This window comes from Vigna umbellata, chromosome 7 (genome assembly GCF_029865625.1).
Source record: "Vigna umbellata cultivar VRB3 chromosome 7, Vumbellata_1.0, whole genome shotgun sequence".
NCBI lineage: Eukaryota > Viridiplantae > Streptophyta > Magnoliopsida > Fabales > Fabaceae > Vigna > Vigna umbellata.
This window is the reverse complement of record NC_142171.1, coordinates 15,255,915-15,275,685: the sequence shown is the minus strand read 5'-3', so window position 1 is coordinate 15,275,685 and position 19,771 is coordinate 15,255,915. Positions and strand designations below refer to the sequence as shown.

The 19,771-nt window shown below is 38.9% G+C and overlaps 1 protein-coding gene across 1 annotated transcript; it reads left to right on the top strand.

The window, feature by feature from the left end:
* The first annotated feature begins 8,904 nt into the window (after positions 1 to 8,904).
* LOC148195220 (uncharacterized) lies at positions 8,905 to 9,897 on the top strand. Its single transcript, XM_088095126.1, has one exon. It carries the CDS (start codon positions 8,905 to 8,907, stop codon positions 9,895 to 9,897), a length of 993 nt encoding a protein of 330 aa, XP_087951252.1.
* Positions 9,898 to 19,771: the final 9,874 nt, after the last annotated feature.

The following is a 19,771-nucleotide window of genomic DNA, read 5'->3' as shown; positions in this document are numbered from 1 at the left end:
ACCATCATAACAAGCCAGGTGTTCAATAGAGTACATTAAATCCTAATCTAAAAAAAACAAACAAAAAAAAAAAGTTCAGAAAACTTAAACCACAAAAGCATAATCATATGATAGCATTCATCAGTAAATGCTATCTCAGCTCCACATCAGTCTGAGCTGTCCTCTGTATCTTCCTCTTCCTCCTCATCTTCATCATCTTCAAATGCATCATCCTCATCAGCTTCATCTTCTTCCATCTCTCTAACTGAAGCTTCAGCTGCTCCAGCTCCTCCTTCATGCACTGGTTCCTCAGGCCAAGCTACCATATTATGGAATTCATCCATAGTCCACCTGTGGGCTGGAGGTGTATCATACATCCCCACAATCATCTCACCAGTGGCCACCTGCCCTCTGTGAAGGGACTGCAACTGAGCACCTATAAGAGACATATACATGTCCCTCATCTGGAATGGCTCTGCTTCATGTGTCTCAGCAGATGTCTGGCTTTGTGCTGGCCCTCTCTCTCTACGAGCACGACGTGGTGGGACTGGCTGAGCTGCCTCCTCACCTCCACAGTACTGTCTATAATAGGCCTCATCAATAGCTTTTCTTGGCCTCTCAAATGGTGGAACTGAAGTATCCACCCCAGCTAGTTTGCAAAGGTGAGTAATCAAAGAAGGATGTCCTAATGGTGCTTTGTTGTTTGAGGTGTTGGCGCACATACTAATTTCATCAGCTATCACCTGCCCAATATTAACATTTAAGCTTCTGATAGCACAGTAGATGAACAGTGCCCTACTGAGAGTAATATCTGACACATGTGAACATGGCTGAATGTTGGCATGAGAAAACGCCATCCAATACTTTGCAAGAGGAGTCAAATTTGTCCTCCTAATGTTAACCACTGAGCCAGATCTATTCCTTTGGAAGTTTCCTCCAGGTATACACAATACTCTCTCCACATCCTCATAATCAGTACCTTCTTCCATGCAAAGAGCAAACTGACACTGCTCACCAGCCCATACAGTGTCTAGGAAGTTATTAATAGAATCAGGATCATACCTGATAGCATGGCCTCTGACATAGCCCAAATAATTCTCAGCTGGATAATCACCAATCTTCTTTGCATTGGCGTAAAATTCCTTTACCACAGCTATATTGGCAGGTGCAGGATAGGTGGCTAGCTTTCCCTAGTCATTCCCTAACACTTGCTCTCCAAATTGAGGAGCAAAGTTAGGTATCATTCCAACCTTTCTCTCCATCAAAAGTCTTCTGTCCTGAACCACCCTAAAGTGCTTCTCATGTTTCCTAGAGAGGAACCTGCTAGAGTGAGGTTGCTCTGGTTCCTTTTCCTTTCTCTTAGTTGCCATGGTTTTTAATCTTTTTCCTGAAGAGGATGCCATTCCTACATTCAAACACAATTACAAAACCACAGAACATGATGTTAATCATTAGTAAAGCATAGAACATAAATCCTTTCGAAGCTAAACCACCGCTGAGGGCCAGAATTTCCACTCAGCGCCACCAGTGTCACATTCCAACACGCAAAAATTCAGCAAAACCTAATCTGGCAAAGTGCCGCTCAGCGGTAAACTGCCGCTCAGCGGTAACTCTGCAAATTTTTGAAAAACTTGTTTAAAGCTGTCCTAACTCCACCCAAATGCAATTTTCAGTTTTCCAGTTCATAATCATGCCATTTAATCGGTCAAAACATCAAATATATCATCAAATCATACATAGAAATCAAAACCCCTAAATATTCATGCTTTGACAATCATATTCAAAATCAAAAACCCTAGAATGAACAAAATGCATTTTACTTACTTACTAGATGCAATGAGAATGCTTCCAAGCTAGAATGCTCTCTTCCAACCCCAAACTTTGATGGCACACTAGTGAAAAAGTGAGTAGAAGAGAAATTTTCTTAAGAGGGAAGAGTGAAAAGATGTGGAAAACCTTGGAGGAGGTATGTGGGAGTGTTTGTGCAAAGAAAAGTCTGAAAGTGTGAAAGAATGCGCAGCTTAGGGTTTAAAAATACCCTAATGGGCTCGGGTCCCGCTAAGGGGAACTAAAACCCTATTCTGCGAGAGTACCGCTCAGCGGTAAAGTACCGCTCAGCGGCACTTTCATGAAGTGCTCTTCTCCTTCTTTTCTTAACTTACGTGCCTCCCATATGTGCCCCTCACTGGTTCCCTGCAATTCAATGTTCAAAATGCTTATGCAAACCCTAACTAAAATAAACAAACAGAAATATTCAATCAACTGGGTTGCCTCCCAGGTAGCGCTTGTTTAATGTCACGAGCCTGACCCAAAATCCACCAACACCCTTCAGTAGGTGTTAAATTTTCTTACCAACACCCATCAGTAGGTGTTACATCCATAGTATCCTTCAGTAGATACTTAACCACCTAGCATCCTTTAGTAGATGCTATCTCCAACAAAATAATTACAAAAATAATGTTCACAAATTAAAAATTACAAAACCAAATCAAAAGTTTTTAAATTCACTGGGTTGCCTCCCAGCAAGCGCTCTTTTAACGTCATTAGCTTGACCTAGTAAAGCTCAGGTTCCTTCTTCTTTATAGTTGATGTTGTCATTCCACCAACTCCTCAGCTGTTTCCTTTGAACTGTTTTGGTCCTTCTAGAATATGGAGACTCTATCTCTATCATCTCCTTCTCTTTAAAGCCCTTCACAACCCACAACTTGTTCTTGATTCTAACAGGTGTGCCAAGTTGGAGTCTTCTTTTCTTCCAGTCACTAAGAATTTCTTCTCCTCTTCCAATCTCTTCTTCCTTGGGTACCTGAAACAACAAACAATGGTTACCTGAAACCTTAAGATTTTCATCTTTACTACTAGTCATGGGTGCATCTCGAAATGCAGCTTTATAACTAGCTTCTTCCTCCTTTGCTTGCGTCTCATCTTTGAAGACATCTACCACCACTCTCTCCTCTCTGTCCTGGAGCACCACTATACCTTCATTTACATCTATGATAGCCCTGGCCGTTTTCATAAACGGTCTTCCAAGTATGATAGGTATCTTCTCGGTCTCCATCTTCATCACCACAAAGTCTGCCAAGAACTGAAGTTTGCCAACACAAACTATAATGTCCTCTACAATCCCACATGGCTCCTTTGAAGATCCATCGGCCATTACTATTCTAACCTTTGCAGGTTTCACTTTAACATTGCCAATTTGCTCTAGTAAAGAATAAGGCATCAAGTTAACACTTGAACCTAAATCAAGAAGAGCTTTCTTTACCTGCTTCTTCCCTATGGTACAAGGGATAGAAAAACTGCCTGGATCTAATGCTTTAGGAGGGAATGGCTCTTTTTTAACAGCTATACACTTCTTTGCTTCATCACCTCTACGTCTTTTCTTTGTAGAGATGTTCTCATCAGATTTTGTGTAAACTGTGATTTTCTGTAGAATCTGCTCCCAAGGTGCATCATTATCCAACATATTGAATAATTCTGTGAAATCTAGTTGTTTCTCTTGATTTATTGGAAAAGGAAAAATATTTTTGCTTTCTATTTCTCTTCTTTCTTCTGTTTCTCCTTCTTCTAACTCAATTATCTCTTCATTCACACTCTTTACCACCTTGCACTCTTCTCTGGGGTTAACCTCAGTATTAGCCCCAAAATTTCTATTTGGTCTTTCTTCCAATTGCTTGGTAATCTGACCCATTTGAATCTCCAAATTCTTTATAGCAGCTTCAGTGCTCTTTTGAGAAGATTCAGTTTTCTGTATGAATTGCTGAAGAGTTTCTTCCAACCTTGTTGCTCTTTCATTAAGCATAGATAACTGTTGCCAAAAGGTTGGTTGCTGCTGCTGCTTATTATATTGATTAGCTTGCCCAGTTTGTCCTTGACCAATACTTGGGTGTGGTTTCCACCCTTGATTATTCCCTTGACGATATGGAAATTGATTAGCCATGAAATTAACATCCTCCAAGGCTTCCACTGGAAAAGCACATTGACCATTGATATGGTCACCTCCACATAATTCGCACAACTGGGTTTGTACCTGTGCAGCAGTTTTCAACTCTTTAGGTAATTGTGCAAGAGTTTTAGTTAGAGTCTCCAGCTGTTGAGTTAGAATTTTATTTTGAGCTAGCAAGGCATCATGCGTTTGCAATTGGAGAACCCCTTTTTGTTGCATAGGAGCTCCTCTCTCACTGTGAAGCTCATTATCACTAGTAGCCATGTTGTCAATGATTTCTATTGCTTCCTCTGGAGTTTTCCATTTGATATTTCCTCCTGCTGAGGCGTCCAGCATCATCTTGGTTTGTGAACCAAGACCTCCAAGGAAAGTTAAGACTACTTCTTGTTCTTCAAAACCATGCGTGGGTGTTTTTCTTAGTAGACTTTTGTATCTATCCCATGCATGCCCCAGTGATTCTTCCATGCCCTGCTTAAATGAAGATATCTCTTGCTTGCCTTTTGTCACCTTTGATTGTGGCAAGTACTTGTTTAAAAACTTTGTTACCACTGCTTCCCACTCTGTGAAACTTCCTTCTGGAAAAGAATTTAACCAAAGCTTAGCATTGCCTCCCAATGAGAAAGGAAACAAACTAAGTTTGATTGCTTCATCTGCACCCCATTAATCTTGACTGTATTGCAAATTTCATTGAATGTAGTAAGGTGCTCATATGGGCTTTCATGAGATAACCCATTAAATTGATTACTTTTCACCAGTTGGATCAGTGCTGGTTTGACCTCCATGTTAGCTGCATTGACTCTTGGTCTAGCTATGCTGTTAAAGTGCTGAGGTCCAGCTATATTGGTGTAATCAGCAAGAGTTCTTCTAACATTGTTATTCTCCATATTTTCTGTGCTATTATCAGAACCTTGTGGTGATGGTTGCAACAGAATTTCCGGAGGAGGGAAAAGTTCTCTAGATGTTCTGATTCTTCTCCTCCGTCTATTGTCTTCTAATCCTTCAAGCAGAGGTTCTGTTGTTTTCTTGCTCCTAGTTCGAATTGCCTCCTGCATACACAAGAACACAAAACCCTAGAAAAGATTTGGTTAGCACAAAAAGATATAAGAGAAGATATAAGATTCAGAAGATAAAAACAAAAAACAGAAAAATAGAAAACAGAAAAATAAAATAAAATCAAATCAAATAAAATACAAACTGAAAAATATAAACAGAAAAATAAAATAAAAATAAATTCGAAATTTAAAATAAAATAAAAAAAATAAGTCAAAGATAATCAATAATCACACAAATTAACCAGTTAAACCTTGAGTCCCCGGCAACGGCGCCAAAAACTTGATGGACAAATTTATGAACAACAAATTATGATGTCACAAACTTGTTTTTCAATCGGCAAGTATGACCGAATCATTCAAGTAATAAAACTTGGTAAGACCAAGTATCGTTCTTCCCAAAGGACTCACGGCCTAGTTTAGTTGTGTGGTTTCTTGATTAGCTAAGACTTAAAGAAGAAATATTTGGAGTTTTATATGCAAAAGACGAAAATTAAATATGTATGCATGAAGTTTTTGATCAATGGCAAGAAAACAAAAGATAAACACTTTCAATGAAATATATGTATGAATATGTTGTTGGGGATCAATTTCATCTTATCCACTCTCATATATTTTAGGAATTCAACATTCAAATCATCATTGTTAATGCCACTCTCTAATGTACCTTTCAAGAAGGCTTCTCCCTAATCACGAGTTCATACAATTCCTAGCATTCCTAATGATCAGTTCATAAGTGCAGGAGCTTAACGACAACCAATATAAAATTGGGAGAAATTCCCCGGATCTAGACTTCCCCGTACGCGCCCGTATCGACAAAACCAATAATCATGCATCGAATGAGTTAAACAATGCAAGCATTAAGCAAAGAGGAAAAACCCTAACTAATGATGAAAGAAAGCATAAGTCTTAATTAAAAGATGTAAAAACAGATTCCATATATGAGAGCTTCAAAAGATTACATTGATTCCCCAACAAACATACAGAGTTTAGTTCACCATATTCATGGTGAACCTAGATGAATTACAATGAAAGAATGAAAGAATAAACCCTAAAAAGGTGAAGAGGAAGCCTCAGCATCCAAGATCCTCCTTCAAAGGGGTGGAAGAGAGAGTGTTTGCTTCGTTTCTGCCAAAGATGCCTAACCCTAGGAAACCCTAAAGCTTATATATCATTCGTAAATTACAAAAAGTTAAGTCCAAGCCCATTAAAGTGCCGCTCAGCGGTAAAATACCGCTCAGCGGTGAGTGCGTGACTTGTTTGCTCCCCTCAGCGGCCATTTTGCCCCTCAGCGGAACTCCCGCAAGCTCCTGAGTACCGCTCAGCGGTAAACTGCCGCTGAGCGGTGACTTCGGCTTCTCTTTTTGCACTTTTTATTGTCTTCTCTGATTTCATCTCTCTCCTTCTTCACTTCTTTCACCAAATTCACCTTAAAACCTGCACAAAAACACTGAAATCAAGCATAAACCTGTCCAGCTCTCTTATTTCTAAAAATATGAAGAAAAGCATGATTTCAAGCTAGTTTCTAAGTGTAAAGGTTGCTTTTAGTGTCAATTTTAATCATGAAAATAACAGTTTTTCAACTGTTATCAGTATCACATACTCAACAACTGCCAGTGGAAGGAGAGATACTGCTGCAACAGTTTGCTGTGAGAAGAAAGAAGAAACATCTTGCTGCGGATGATAGGGCAATACTGATGAAGCAGTTTTTCCTCAAAATTTCTTTGCTGAATCCTGTGATGGAAGAGAGACCTCTCCCCGGCCGTGATTTCTTCTTCAAGGTGCTGCACCGTTCCAGCTCCAAAATAAAATGTGCCTCTCCAAATATTAAATGCCCAAGTGTCTTGCTTTTTCAATTGAGAATAATAGGAGGCGCCACTTTTATTCCATGTGTACTGGATGCTTGTTAAATGAAAGGGTCGTGTGCTTCTTTACAAAATGAAAGTCCAAAATCAAATGCTTATGTGGAGGAGTGGGAGAGCACGGAGAGTGAAAAAATCTGCACTCCAAACCGTGAGTGGTGGCTGATGTGAGCCTTCAATGTGGTGGTCCCATGTGTTGTCCAGCAAATAAAACAAACCGTTCAAGATTTCTCATTGAATGAATTGAACATTTGCTTGGAATTCTCTCCCATGTGCCGTGAAGTGGTGGCCCAAATGTTTTCCAATTTTGCAAAATTCTGCACTAGAAAGCATGCAGCTGTGGCCTTCATATGTGGTCCCCTTCATCATTTATTCTAAATGCTTGCCAAAGAAGAAGCCAAAATTTTTTACTGCAAATGGTCGTGTGTTTGTCTCCACCTTTATTCCAACTTCTATTTTTGCCAAAATGAATTCTTGAATGGGCAAACGTGACCATTTTGTATGTGCTACTAGACTCTTCAAAATTAATTTTTGTTTAGCCGTGATGTCCTTCCACAAATGAATTTGGCATCTCTTTTCTTATTTTGGAGTAAAGTGTAATTGATGTAGCAATTTCTTTTGACCTCCAAATATCCTAAAATATTTCCAATATTTTCCTTTTAAGGAATAATGAAAATAATTAATCATAGATAATTCAAATTAATCAAAATAAGAATTATCAGTCAAAATAAGCACAATTATGAAAAACAAGAAAATACTGGACAATTAAGCACAATTCCGCGATTAAATCCGGTACAATAGACTAAGTGAAGTGAACAAAGTATTGACTCATCAATTCGTCCTCATTTTTAAGAGGGCTGAACGCTCGTCATTTTATGAAAGTGCAACGAAAGATTGAATTGATATTAATGTGGAAAAACTGTAATGTGCGAACGGTATAAGAAATGAAATTATGGTTGTGGATTTTGAACGAGCGTTCCAGGGAGGAACGACTCTTGGATGAAAGTTGAGATTTGTAAAGTATGAATGTGGCAAGCTTAGCTGGCGGTTCATCCTGATATTCCGTGAGTGCTCATTCTCAAGTAGAGAGGAGTATGTCATGTGTGGGAATGGTAGGAGGTCCTAGTCCATAACTGTAACTTGGACGGAACGGACTAACCTCGGGTGGCAGCTGATGAGAATTCCAGCTATTCCACCTGGGTGCACGAACGTCGTAGCTACACAGAATTCATACAGTCCGGACGGTCAGTCTAGTATCAGGAATTGATTGAGTTAATGAATGGATTAAATTATATGTTGTGAATTATTGATCTGATTGATATGTTATGAAATGTATGTTTTACTTGAATTAAATTCAATAAGCTTACCCTTTCGTTTTCATTGTGTTGTCTTGTATCTGTACGTTCGTCTTGTCCTTGCAATGATCGTCCGTGTGGATGTGAGCAGAGGGAGATGCATTATTGGAAGAAACGCTTGAGGAAGGAATCCTGGCTGAAGAGAACCTAGTGGAGGTAGAAGTGAAGGCCGAACAGTAGTGCGTTCGGTTAAAATGTTTAGTTTAGTCGTGTTAATATACTGTATTAGATCGAACCTCTTCTTTTGCTTATTTTGACCGTTCGGTAATTATATTTTGTAAACCGTTAGGTCATCTATGTTTATTGAACGCCTGTAATATTTGTATCAGTGGATTCAAGGCCGTTCGGCCATTATCGAGCTCTACTTCTTTAGATGTAAAACTGAATTGATATATTAATATATGTGATTTTCTATGATATATGGTTTATTACTGTATTTTATGGGATGTTACATTATTGGTATCAGAGCAGTTTTGTTCTCTTAAGGACACTGTAGGTTATGAGTGCACTATGTTTTGCTGTGTGCTTAATGTGTGTTTAATGAGTTATTCCTTCAACTCTTTGAACATGACTAACGCTCGTTTTTCTTTGTTTCCAGAGAACAAATGGCGCCTAGACTTCCTCCTCCACCATAGCCCAATGAACCTGATGCGCCCAACAACACTAGATTGTTGGAAACAGTGATCGAGAGGCTACAACGACAGAACACTATACTAATGGAGCATAACGCAGCTGCCCTACAGAGTCTGGAGGCCGCTCGCGCTAATTCTGAAGCGACGCAGAGGCAATTGATGGAGATCATTGCCGCCACCAGAGGCACACCAGGAGCGTCCTCTTCTAACGCTACCCAACTTGCTGAGTGGAGCTTGGAGAGTTTCCTCCAACATCACCCAGCCAAGTTCAGTGGGACGTGCCTTCCTGATGAGGCAGATCAATGGCTGCGTGACATGGATAGGATTTATAATGCAAAGAGGTGCCCGAATGAAAATCGTTTGGCTTTCACAGAATATCTTCTGACTGGAGAAGCGAGCCAGTGGTGGGCGAGCGTGAGGGCTATATTGACGGACGCTCACAGTCCTATTACTTGGGAAGTGTTCAGAAACAAATTCTATGAAGAGTATTTTCCAGACAGTGTTCGTTTCGCCAAGGAGGTGGAGTTCCTACAGTTGGTACAGGGGGGAATGTCTGTTTCTGAGTATACGAACAAGTTCAAGCATTTGGTTCGTTTCAATACTATGGCGACCAGTGAGGAGTGGCAGTGTAGAAAGTTTGAAAATGGGCTGAGGAGTGATTTAAAGGTGTTAATTTCCAGCTTATGTATTCGGTCATTTCCTGCAATGGTTGAGAGGGCCAAGGTATTGGAGAAAAATATGGCTGAGGCAGAACAACAGAAGAAGCAACAAGCAACCAGAGGACCAATTCTATCAAGGGCGAACCTGAATCGGAATAGGACACCGTACGCTCGTCCAGCTCAGTCTAGTGGTTCTCAAGCTTTGGTGGTTGCTGGACAATCAGGACAACAGGGGACGTTCAGATGTTTTCAATGTGGGGGACCTCATTTTAAATCCGTATGCCCTCAGTTGGTTGGAGGAAAATATTGCACTCGGTGTAGGAGAAACGACCATCTGGAGAACGAGTGCAATATGGGCGGACGTGCTGTTATGAGGCCACCGAACACTGGAAGGACCCAGCATGGGAGAGGTGGTTGAGCCCAAGCTGTTGGGCGTGTGTATGCAATTACGGGAGCGGAAGCAGCAAGCTCAGGTATGCTCATCACCGGTACCTGCTTAGTTCATTGAAAATCTTGTTGTGTGTTGTATGACTCGGGGGCAACACACTCCTTCATCTCGAAGGCGTGCGTTGAGAAATTGGGATTAGTACAGAGTGAAATGCAGTTTAACTTGGTGGTGTCAACCCTAGCAGCTGGTGAGGTTAGGACGTCTACTATGTGCGTTAGATGTCCTATTGAGATAGAAGGGCGTGGATATAAGGTGAACCTCATATGTTTGCCTCTCAAGGAGTTAGAAGTGATTTTGGGAATGGATTGGCTGACTACCAATCACATTCTCATAGACTGTGGTGCTAAGGAATTAATTTTTCCTGAAGAAGATGAAGAAGACTTGAGTGTGACGCTTGGTCAGTTGAAAGAAGATATCATGGAGGGCGCTAGCTGCTTTTTGATAATGACGCACGAAGATAAGGAAGTTGGAGATGTGAATTTTGAACGATCGTCCAACAACGAACAAAGTGGAGGACGATTGTTGTGAGCGAGTTCCCAGACGTTTTTCCGGATGAAGTGCCCGGACTACCTCCCGTTCGTGAGGTTGAGTTTACCATTGATCTGGTGACAACTGCAGCACCCATCTCTGTTCAACCATACCGAATGGCACCAGCGGAGTTGGCTGAACTTAAGAAGCAAATTGAAGATTTAATGGACAAAAAGTTCATACGACCGAGCGTATCACTGTGGGGAGCGCCTGTACTGTTAGTGAAGAAGAAAGATGGCAGCTCTCGGCTCTGCATTGATTATAGACTCATTGAATAAGCTGACCATCAAGAACAAATATCCCCTGCCTCGAATTGACGACCTGTTGGATCAGTTACATGGTGCGAGCGTATTTTCAAAGATAGATTTGAGATCAGGTTACCACCAGATTCGAGTCAAAGAAGAAGACATTCAGAAGACGACATTTAGATCTCGTTACGGACACTACGACTATGTAGTGATGTCGTTCGGTGTGACGAACGCCCCAGCTGTTTTCATGGATTACATGAACCGCATTTTCAGGCCGTATTTGGATAAGTTCGTGGTGGTGTTCATTGATGACATCCTTATCTACTTGATGGACAAATTTATGATCACCAAAATATGATGTCAGAAACTTGTTGAACAATCGGCAAGTATGACCAAATCGTTTCAAGTAATAAACTCGGTAAGACCAAGTATCGTTCTCCCAAAGGACTCACGGCCTAGTTTAGTTATGTGATTTGTTGATTAGCTAAGACTTAAGAACAAAATAAGTGGAGTTTAATATGCAAAAGACGAAAATAAACATGTATGCATGAGGTTGATCAATGGCTAAAACAAAAGACAAGCACTTTCAATGAAATATATATATATATGAATATGTTGTTGGGGGTCAATTTCATCTTATCCACTCTCATATATTTTAGGAATTCAACATTCAAGTCATCATTGTTAATGCCACTCTCTAAATTACCTTTCAAGAAGGCTTCTCCCTAATTACGAGTTCATACAATTCCTAGCATTCCTAATAATTAGTTTTCTTAGCACAAGAGCTTAACGACAACCAATATAATATTGGGAGTAATTCCCCGGATCTAGACTTCCCCGTACGTTCCCGTATCGACAAAATCAATAATCATGCATTAAATGATTTAAACAAAGCAAGCATTAGGCAAAGAGGAAAAACCCTAACTAATGATGAAGGAAAGCATAAATCTTAGATTAAGATGCAAGCACAAATTCCATATATGAGAGCTTCAAAAGATTACATTGATTCCCCAACAAACATACAAGGTTTAGTTCACCATATTCATGGTGAACCTAGATGAACAATAATGAAAGAATGAAAGATAAAACCCTAGAAAGGTGAAGAGGTAGCCTGAGCATCCAAGATCCTCCTTCAAAGGGGTGGAAGAGAGAGTGTTTGCTTTGTTTCTGCCAAAGATACCAAACCCTAAGACATCTAGGTCTTTAAATAGGACATAAAAATAATAGAAAACAGGTCCAGGCCCAAACAGATCATAAAATCGCAGAAAACTGGCCCAAAACTCGTATGGTTGACTTTTTCCGTATTCTGGTTGACTGGTTGACTTTTCTGGTTTCTGGTTGACTTTTCAGCACTCCAATCATTCGGTACTTCAATTCTTCTTTCAAATCATTCAATTAGCCTACAAGATCAAGGGAATCTTGCAAAAAACCATTAAATTCACTTTTAACTCTCTTATTCACAAAACTAAAGTAAAAATATGAGTTCAAGCTAGTTTCTAAGTCTTAAAGATTGTTTTTGTGTCAATTTTAGGCATGAAAATAACAGTTTTTCAACTGTTATCACAACCCCAAACTTAGAACTTTGCTTGTCCTCAAGCAAACAAGATGTAACTCAATCTTCAACCAATTCATATGATGGTTCACTCATTCAAAAATCCTCTTTTTCAGATAAGTAACAACTTCACTCAAACTTATGACCAAGAGTTCAATCAAGATGTGCACATGCTTTAGTGTTCACAAAGTCATTTAAATTCCAACAAATGCTATTTTTCATGAATGATCAATCAATTAAGCATGGATGTTCATGTGCTTATGGAATATTTCCTCACTAGGTAAAGTGTTTCACTCAACACACAAGTGTATAAGAGGTAAAGTGTTTCACTCATTCACTCCACTATCACAATGTTACATGAATCAACTTTGCCTTCCATTTTACCACAATCAAAAACATTCACAAGCATGCATCATCACAAGGACTTTTCAATGGCTTATAATGTGGCTTGGCTAACAAGAAAATTGGTTTTTCTGGATCACAAAATCCTTGAGTTAAGAGAGTCATAACAACACAATTATTCTTATTCTTCCCAACTTGCCTTTGCATTTGCATTGAGCTTTGCTTCTTTTTTTTTTCTTTGCATATTCTTACTTTTTTAGCTCTTAGCTCAATGCTTTTCCTTTTTCATGTTTTCCCAACAACCCCAAACTTGAACATTTAACAATACCACACAAGATCTTCTACCTTAACTCAAGGTAAAGATTTTCAATCAAGGGTTTTTAGTGTATGTTCAAGGCTAAGGGTTCAAAGGATAGAACACAAAGTGTTCTCTTTAGTGGGCTAACTTATGAATTTGGCCAATAAAAAGGGTTCCAACAAACGGCCTTGATCACATGATGCAAAACAAGCAATTGATTCAATCATAGAAAACCTGGGCAAAGTCATTCATGCTTTCAAAGTAATAGCATTCAATCATACCAAAAACTCCTGGAGCTCAAAACCTCACATATAAGCTCTTCACATTTGACATACACATCCTGCTTAATTTCACAATCACAATCATGATATCCTGCATTTGTTCACAAAGCTTGTGAATCACCTGTATAAGCATTTTATGTGCACATCTATCTCAACATCAATCAATCACTAATCATCATCAAGCATTACTTATCACACAATCACAGTTAATAGCAAACCATCATAACAAACCATGTTTCCAATAGAGTACATCAAAACCCTAATCTAAAACAAAAATAAATAAGTTTAGAAAACTTAAACCAACAAAACATAAGCATATGATAGCATTCATCCGTAAATGCTATCTCAGCTCCTCATCAATCTGAGTTGTCCTCTGTATCTTCCTCTTCTTGGATCTTCTAGTCTTGATTCTTTTTGCCCGATGAGGAGGCCATCCCTGCATCAAACATAATTCACAAAACCAAAAGATACATTGTTAAGCATTAGTAAACCACAATGAAGAAATCAGCCCCTTCAATGATGCTTTCTCCCAACCCCAAACTTAGATGGAAAACTAGTGAGCAAGTGAGTGGAAGGGAGATTTCTAAAGAGGGATGAGGGAAAAGTTGTAGAGAACCTTTGAAAAGGTATGTAGGAGTGTGTGTGCAGAGAAGAGCCTGAAAATAAACGCATTTGCGCATCTTAGGGTATAAAAATACCCTAATGGGCTCGGATCCGCTAAGGGGAAACTAAAGCCCATCTGCGAGAGTACCGCTCAGCGGTAAGTTTCCGCTCAGCGGCACTTTCGTGAAGTGCTCTTCTCCTTCTTTTCTTAACCTACGTGCCTCCTAGACATGCCCCTCACTGGTTCCCTGCAATTCAATGTTTAAAATACTTATGCAAACCCTAACTAAAATAAAACAAACAAAAACAATCAATCAACTGGGTTGCCTCCCAGGTAGCGCTTGTTTAACGTCACGAGCCTGACCCAAAATCCACCAACACCCATCAGTAGGTGTTTAAAATCTCACTAACACCCATCAGTAGGTGTTAAAAACTTACCAACACCCATCAGTAGGTGCAAAATTTTCTCATGAACACCCATCAGTAGGTGTTACACACTTAGTATCCTTCAGTAGATACTTAACCACCTAGCATCCATCAGTAGATGCTATGTTCAAAAATATTCACAAAATCATGTTCAACAGATTAAAAATTACAAACCAAAATAAAATTAAAAGTTTTTAAATCACTGGGTTGCCTCCAGCAAGCGCTCTTTTAACGTCATTAGCTTGACCTAGTAAAGCTCAAGTTCCTTCTTTATAGTTGATGTTGTCATTCCACCAACTCCTCAGCTGTTTCCTGTGAACTGTTTTGGTCCTTCTAGAATGTGGAGACTCTATCTCTATCATCTCCTTCTCTTTAAAGCCTTCACAACCCACAACTTGTTCTTGATTCTTACAGGTGTGCCAAGTTGGAGTCTTCTTTTCTCCGTCACCAGGAATTTCTCCTCCTCTTCCAATCTTTTCTTCCTTGTGTACCTGAAACAACAAAAAAGGTTACCTGCAACCTTGAGATTTTCATCTTTACGGCTAGTCATGGGTGCATCTTGAAATGCAGCTTTATAACTAGCTTCTTCCTCCTGTGTTTGCGTCTCATCTTTAAAGACGTCTATAACCACTCTCTCCTCCCTGTCCTGGAGCACCACTATACCTTCATTTACATCAATGATAGCTCTGGCCGTTTTCATAAACGGTCTTCCAAGTATGATAGGTATCTTCTCTGTCTCCATCTTCATCACCACAAAGTCTGCCAAGAACTGAAGTTTGCCAAGAACTGAGTTTGCCACACAAACTATAATGTCCTCTGCAATCCCACATGGCTCCTTTGAAGATCCATCGGCCATTACTAGATTAACCTTTACAGGTTTCACATTAACATTGCCGATTTGCTCCAGTAAAGAGTAAGGTATCAAGTTAACACTTGAACCTAATCAAGAAGAGCTTTCTTCACCCTTTTCTTCCCTATGGTACAAGGGATAGAAAAACTGCCTAGGTCTGTTGCTTTAGGAGGGAATGACTCTTTTTTAACAGTTATACACTCATTTGCTTCATCATCTCTACGTCTTTTCTTTGTAGAGATGTTTTCATCAATTTTGTGTAAACTGTGATTTGCTGTAGAATCTGCTCCCAAGGGTGCATCATTATCCACCATTCTGAATAATTCTGTGAAGTCCAGTTGTTTCCCTTGATGGATTGGAAAAGGAAAAGTGCTTTTGCTCTCTATTTCTATTCTCTCTTCTGTATCTAACTCAACTTTCTCATCATCAACACTCTCTACCACCTTACACTCTTCTCTAGGGTTAACCTCAGTATTAGCCCCAAAATTTCTATTTGGCCTTTCTTCCACCTGTTTGGTGATCTGCCCCATCTGAGTCTCCAAATTTTTTATAGCAGCTTTAGTGCTCTTGTGGGTAGACTCAGTTTTCTGTATGAAATTGTTGAGAGTTTCCTCCATCCTCATGGACCTTTCATTAAGCATAGATAATTGTTTCCATAAGGTGGGTTGCTGCTGCTGCTTATTATATTGACCAGCTTGCCCAGTTTGCCCTTGACCAATACTTGGGTGTGGTTTCCACCCCTGATTGTAGCTCCCTTGACGATACTGATTGGTCATGTAGTTTACATCCTCTACGGCTTCAATTGGAAAGGCACATTGACCATTGATATGGTCGCCTCCACACAATTCGCACAACTGGGTTTGTACCTGTGCAGCAGTTTTCAACTCTTTGGGTAATTGTGCAAGAGTTTTTGGTCAGAGTTTCCAACTGTTGAGTTAGAATTTTGTTTTGAGCTAGCAGGGCATCATGTGTCTGTAATTGGAGAACTCCTTTTTGTTGCATAGGAGCTCCTCTCTCACTGTGCAGCTCATTATCACTAGTAGCCATGTTTTCTATAATCTCTGTTGCTTCCTCTGGAGTTTTCCATTTGATATTGCCTCCTGCTGAGGCGTCTAGCATCATCTTGGTTTGTGAACGAAGACCTCCAAGGAAAGTTAAGACTACTTCCTGATCTTCAAAACCATGCATGGGTGTTTTACGTAACAAGCTTTTGTATCTTTCCCATGCATGACCTAGTGATTCCTCCATGCCTTGCCTGAAAGATGAGATCTCTTGCTTTCCTTTTGTCACCTTAGATTGTGGGAAGTACTTGTTTAAGAATTTTGTGACCACTGCTTCCCACTCTGTGAAACTTTCTTCTGGGAAAGAATTCAACCAAAGCTTAGCATTGCCTCCCAATGAGAAAGGAAACAAGCTAAGTTTGATAGCTTCGTCTTGCACCCCATTAATCTTGACTGTGTTGCAAATCTCATTGAAGGTAGTGAGGTGCTCATATGGGCTTTCATGAGATAACCCATTAAATTGGTTGCTTTTCACCAGTTGAATCAGTGCTGGTTTGACCTCCATATTAGCTGCATTGACTCTAGGTCTAGCTATACTGTTAAAGTGCTGAGGTCCAGCTATATTGGTGTAGTCAGCAAGAGTTCTTCTAACATTGTTGTTCTCCATATTTTCTGTGCTCTGAACAGAATCTTGTGGTGATGATTGTAAGAGAGTTTCTGGAGAAGGGAAAAGTTCCCTAGATGTTCGGATTCTTCTCCTCCGTCTACTCTCGTCTAGACCTTCAAGCAGAGGTTCTGTTGTTTTCTTGCTCCTTGTTCTAATTGCTTCCTGCATGCACAAGAAAACAAAACCCTAGAAAAGATTTGTTAGCACAAAAAGATATAGGAGAAGATATAGATTCAGAAGATAAAATAATATAAAATAAAATAAAATAAAATCTAATCTAATCAAATAAGATAAAATAAAATAAAATAAAATCTAATCTAATCAAATCAAATAAATAAAATAAAATCTAATCTAATCAAATAAAATAAAATAAAATAAAATCTAATCTAATCAAATAAAATCAAATAAAATAAAATCTAATTTAATCAAATAAAATAAAATAAAATCTAATCTAATCAAATCAAATCAAATAAAAGAAAATCTAATCTAATCAAATAAAATAAAATCAAATCAAATCAAATAAGATAAATAAAAACCGAAAAAATAAAAACAGAAATTCAAAATTAAAGTCAAAGATAATCAATAATCACACAAATTAACCAATTAAACCACGAGTCCCCGGCAATGGCGCCAAAAACTTGATGGATAAATTTATGATCACCAAAATATGATGTCACAAACTTGTTGAACAATCAGCAAGTATGACCAAATCGTTTCAAGTAATAAACTCGGTAAGACCAAGTATCGTTCTCCCAAAGGACTCACGGCCTAGTTTAGTTATGTGATTTGTTGATTAGCTAAGACTTAAGAACAAAATAAGTGGAGTTTAATATGCAAAAGACGAAAATAAACATGTATGCATGAGGTTGATCAATGGCTAAAACAAAAGACAAGCACTTTCAATGAAATATATATGTGAATATGTTGTTGGGGGTCAATTTCATCTTATCCACTCTCATATATTTTAGGAATTCAACATTCAAGTCATCATTGTTAATGCCACTCTCTAAATTACCTTTCAAGAAGGCTTCTCCCTAATTACGAGTTCATACAATTCCTAGCATTCCTAATAATTAGTTTTCTTAGCACAGGAGCTTAACGACAACCAATATAATATTGGGAGTAATTCCCCGGATCTAGACTTCCCCGTACGTTCCCGTATCGACAAAATCAATAATCATGCATTGAATGAGTTAAACAAAGCAAGCATTAGGCAAAGAGGAAAAACCCTAACTAATGATGAAGGAAAGCATAAATCTTAGATTAAGATGCAAGCACAAATTCCATATATGAGAGCTTCAAAAGATTACATTGATTCCCCAACAAACATACAAGGTTTAGTTCACCATATTCATGGTGAACCTAGATGGACAATAATGAAAGAATGAAAGATAAAACCCTAGAAAGGTGAAGAGGTAGCCTGAGCATCCAAGATCCTCCTTCAAAGGGGTGGAAGAGAGAGTGTTTGCTTTGTTTCTGCCAAAGATACCAAACCCTAAGACATCTAGGTCTTTAAATAGGACATAAAAATAATAGAAAACGGGTCCAGGCCCAAACAGATCATAAAATCGCAGAAAACTAGCCCAAAACTCGTATGGTTGACTTTTTCCGTATTCTGGTTGACTGGTTGACTTTTCTGGTTTTTGGTTGACTTTTCAGCACTCCAATCATTCGGTACTTCAATTCTTCTTTCAAATCATTCAATTAGCCTACAAAATCAAGGGAATCTTACAAAAAACCATTAAATTCACTTTTAACTCTCTTATTCACAAAACTAAAGTAAAAATATGAGTTCAAGCTAGTTTCTAAGTCTTAAAGATTGCTTTTTGTGTCAATTTTAGGCATGAAAATAACAGTTTTTCAACACTACTCCAAGAGCTGTGAAGAACATGAAGAGCACTTGAGGCTGGTACTTGGAGTTTTGAGAGACAAAGAGTTGTACGCTAAGTTGTCCAAATGCGAGTTTTGGATGAAAGAAGTGCAGTTCTTGGGCCACGTGGCATCAGCTGGAGGTATCTCAGTTGATCCGGCAAAAGTACGAGCGGTCTTGGATTGGGAGAGTCCACGTTCGGTCACTGAAGTTAGGAGTTTTGTGGGACTCGCGGGCTACTACAGGCGTTTCATAGAAGGATTTTCTAAGATAGTAGCTGATGGACAAATTTGTAAGCACCAAAATATGATGTCACAAACTTGTTTCACAATCGGCAAGTATGACCGAATCGTTCAAGTAATAAAACTTGGTAAGACCAAGTATCGTTCTTCCCAAAGGACTCACGGCCTAGTTTAGTTATGTGGTTTCTTGATTAACTAAGACTTACAAACGAAATATTTGGGTTTAAAATGCAAGACAGAAAATAAACATGTATGCATGAATTTTGATCAATGGCAAAGACAAAAGATAAACACTTTCAATGGAATATATGAATGAATATGTTGTTGGGGGTCAATTTCATCTCATCCACTCTCATATATTTTAGGAATTCATCATTCAAATCATCATTGTTAATGCCACTCACTAATGTACCATTCTAGATGGCTTCTCCCTAATCAAATAGTTCATACAATTCCTAGCATTCCTAATGATTAGTTCATTACCGCAGGAGCTTAAGGCAACCAATATAATATTGTCAGTAAAATATTGGGAGAAATTCCCCGGATCTAGATTTCCCCGTACGTGTCCGTATCAACAAAACCAATAATCATGCATTAGAATGAGTTAAACAATGCAAGCATTGAGCAAAGAGGAAAAACCCTAACTAATGATGAAAAGAAAGCATATGTCTTAATTCAAAGATGTATTCAACAAATCCATATATGAGAGCTTCAAGAGATTACATTGATTCCCCAACAAACATACAAGGTTTAGTTCACCATATTCATGGTGAACCTAGATGAATAACAATGAAAGTATGAAAGAATAAACCCAATAAAGTGGAAGAGGTAGCCTGAGCATCCAAGATCCTCCTTCAAAGGGGTGAAAGAGAGAGTGTTTGCCTCGTTTCTGCCAAAGATCTCTAACTAAAGGACGTGCAAGCCCTTATATACTAA

What these genes read in the sequence shown, in the direction of transcription:
- LOC148195220 (XM_088095126.1), top strand. Translation starts at nt 8,905, where the DNA reads ATGGAGCATAACGCAGCTGCCCTACAGAGTCTGGAGGCCGCTCGCGCT.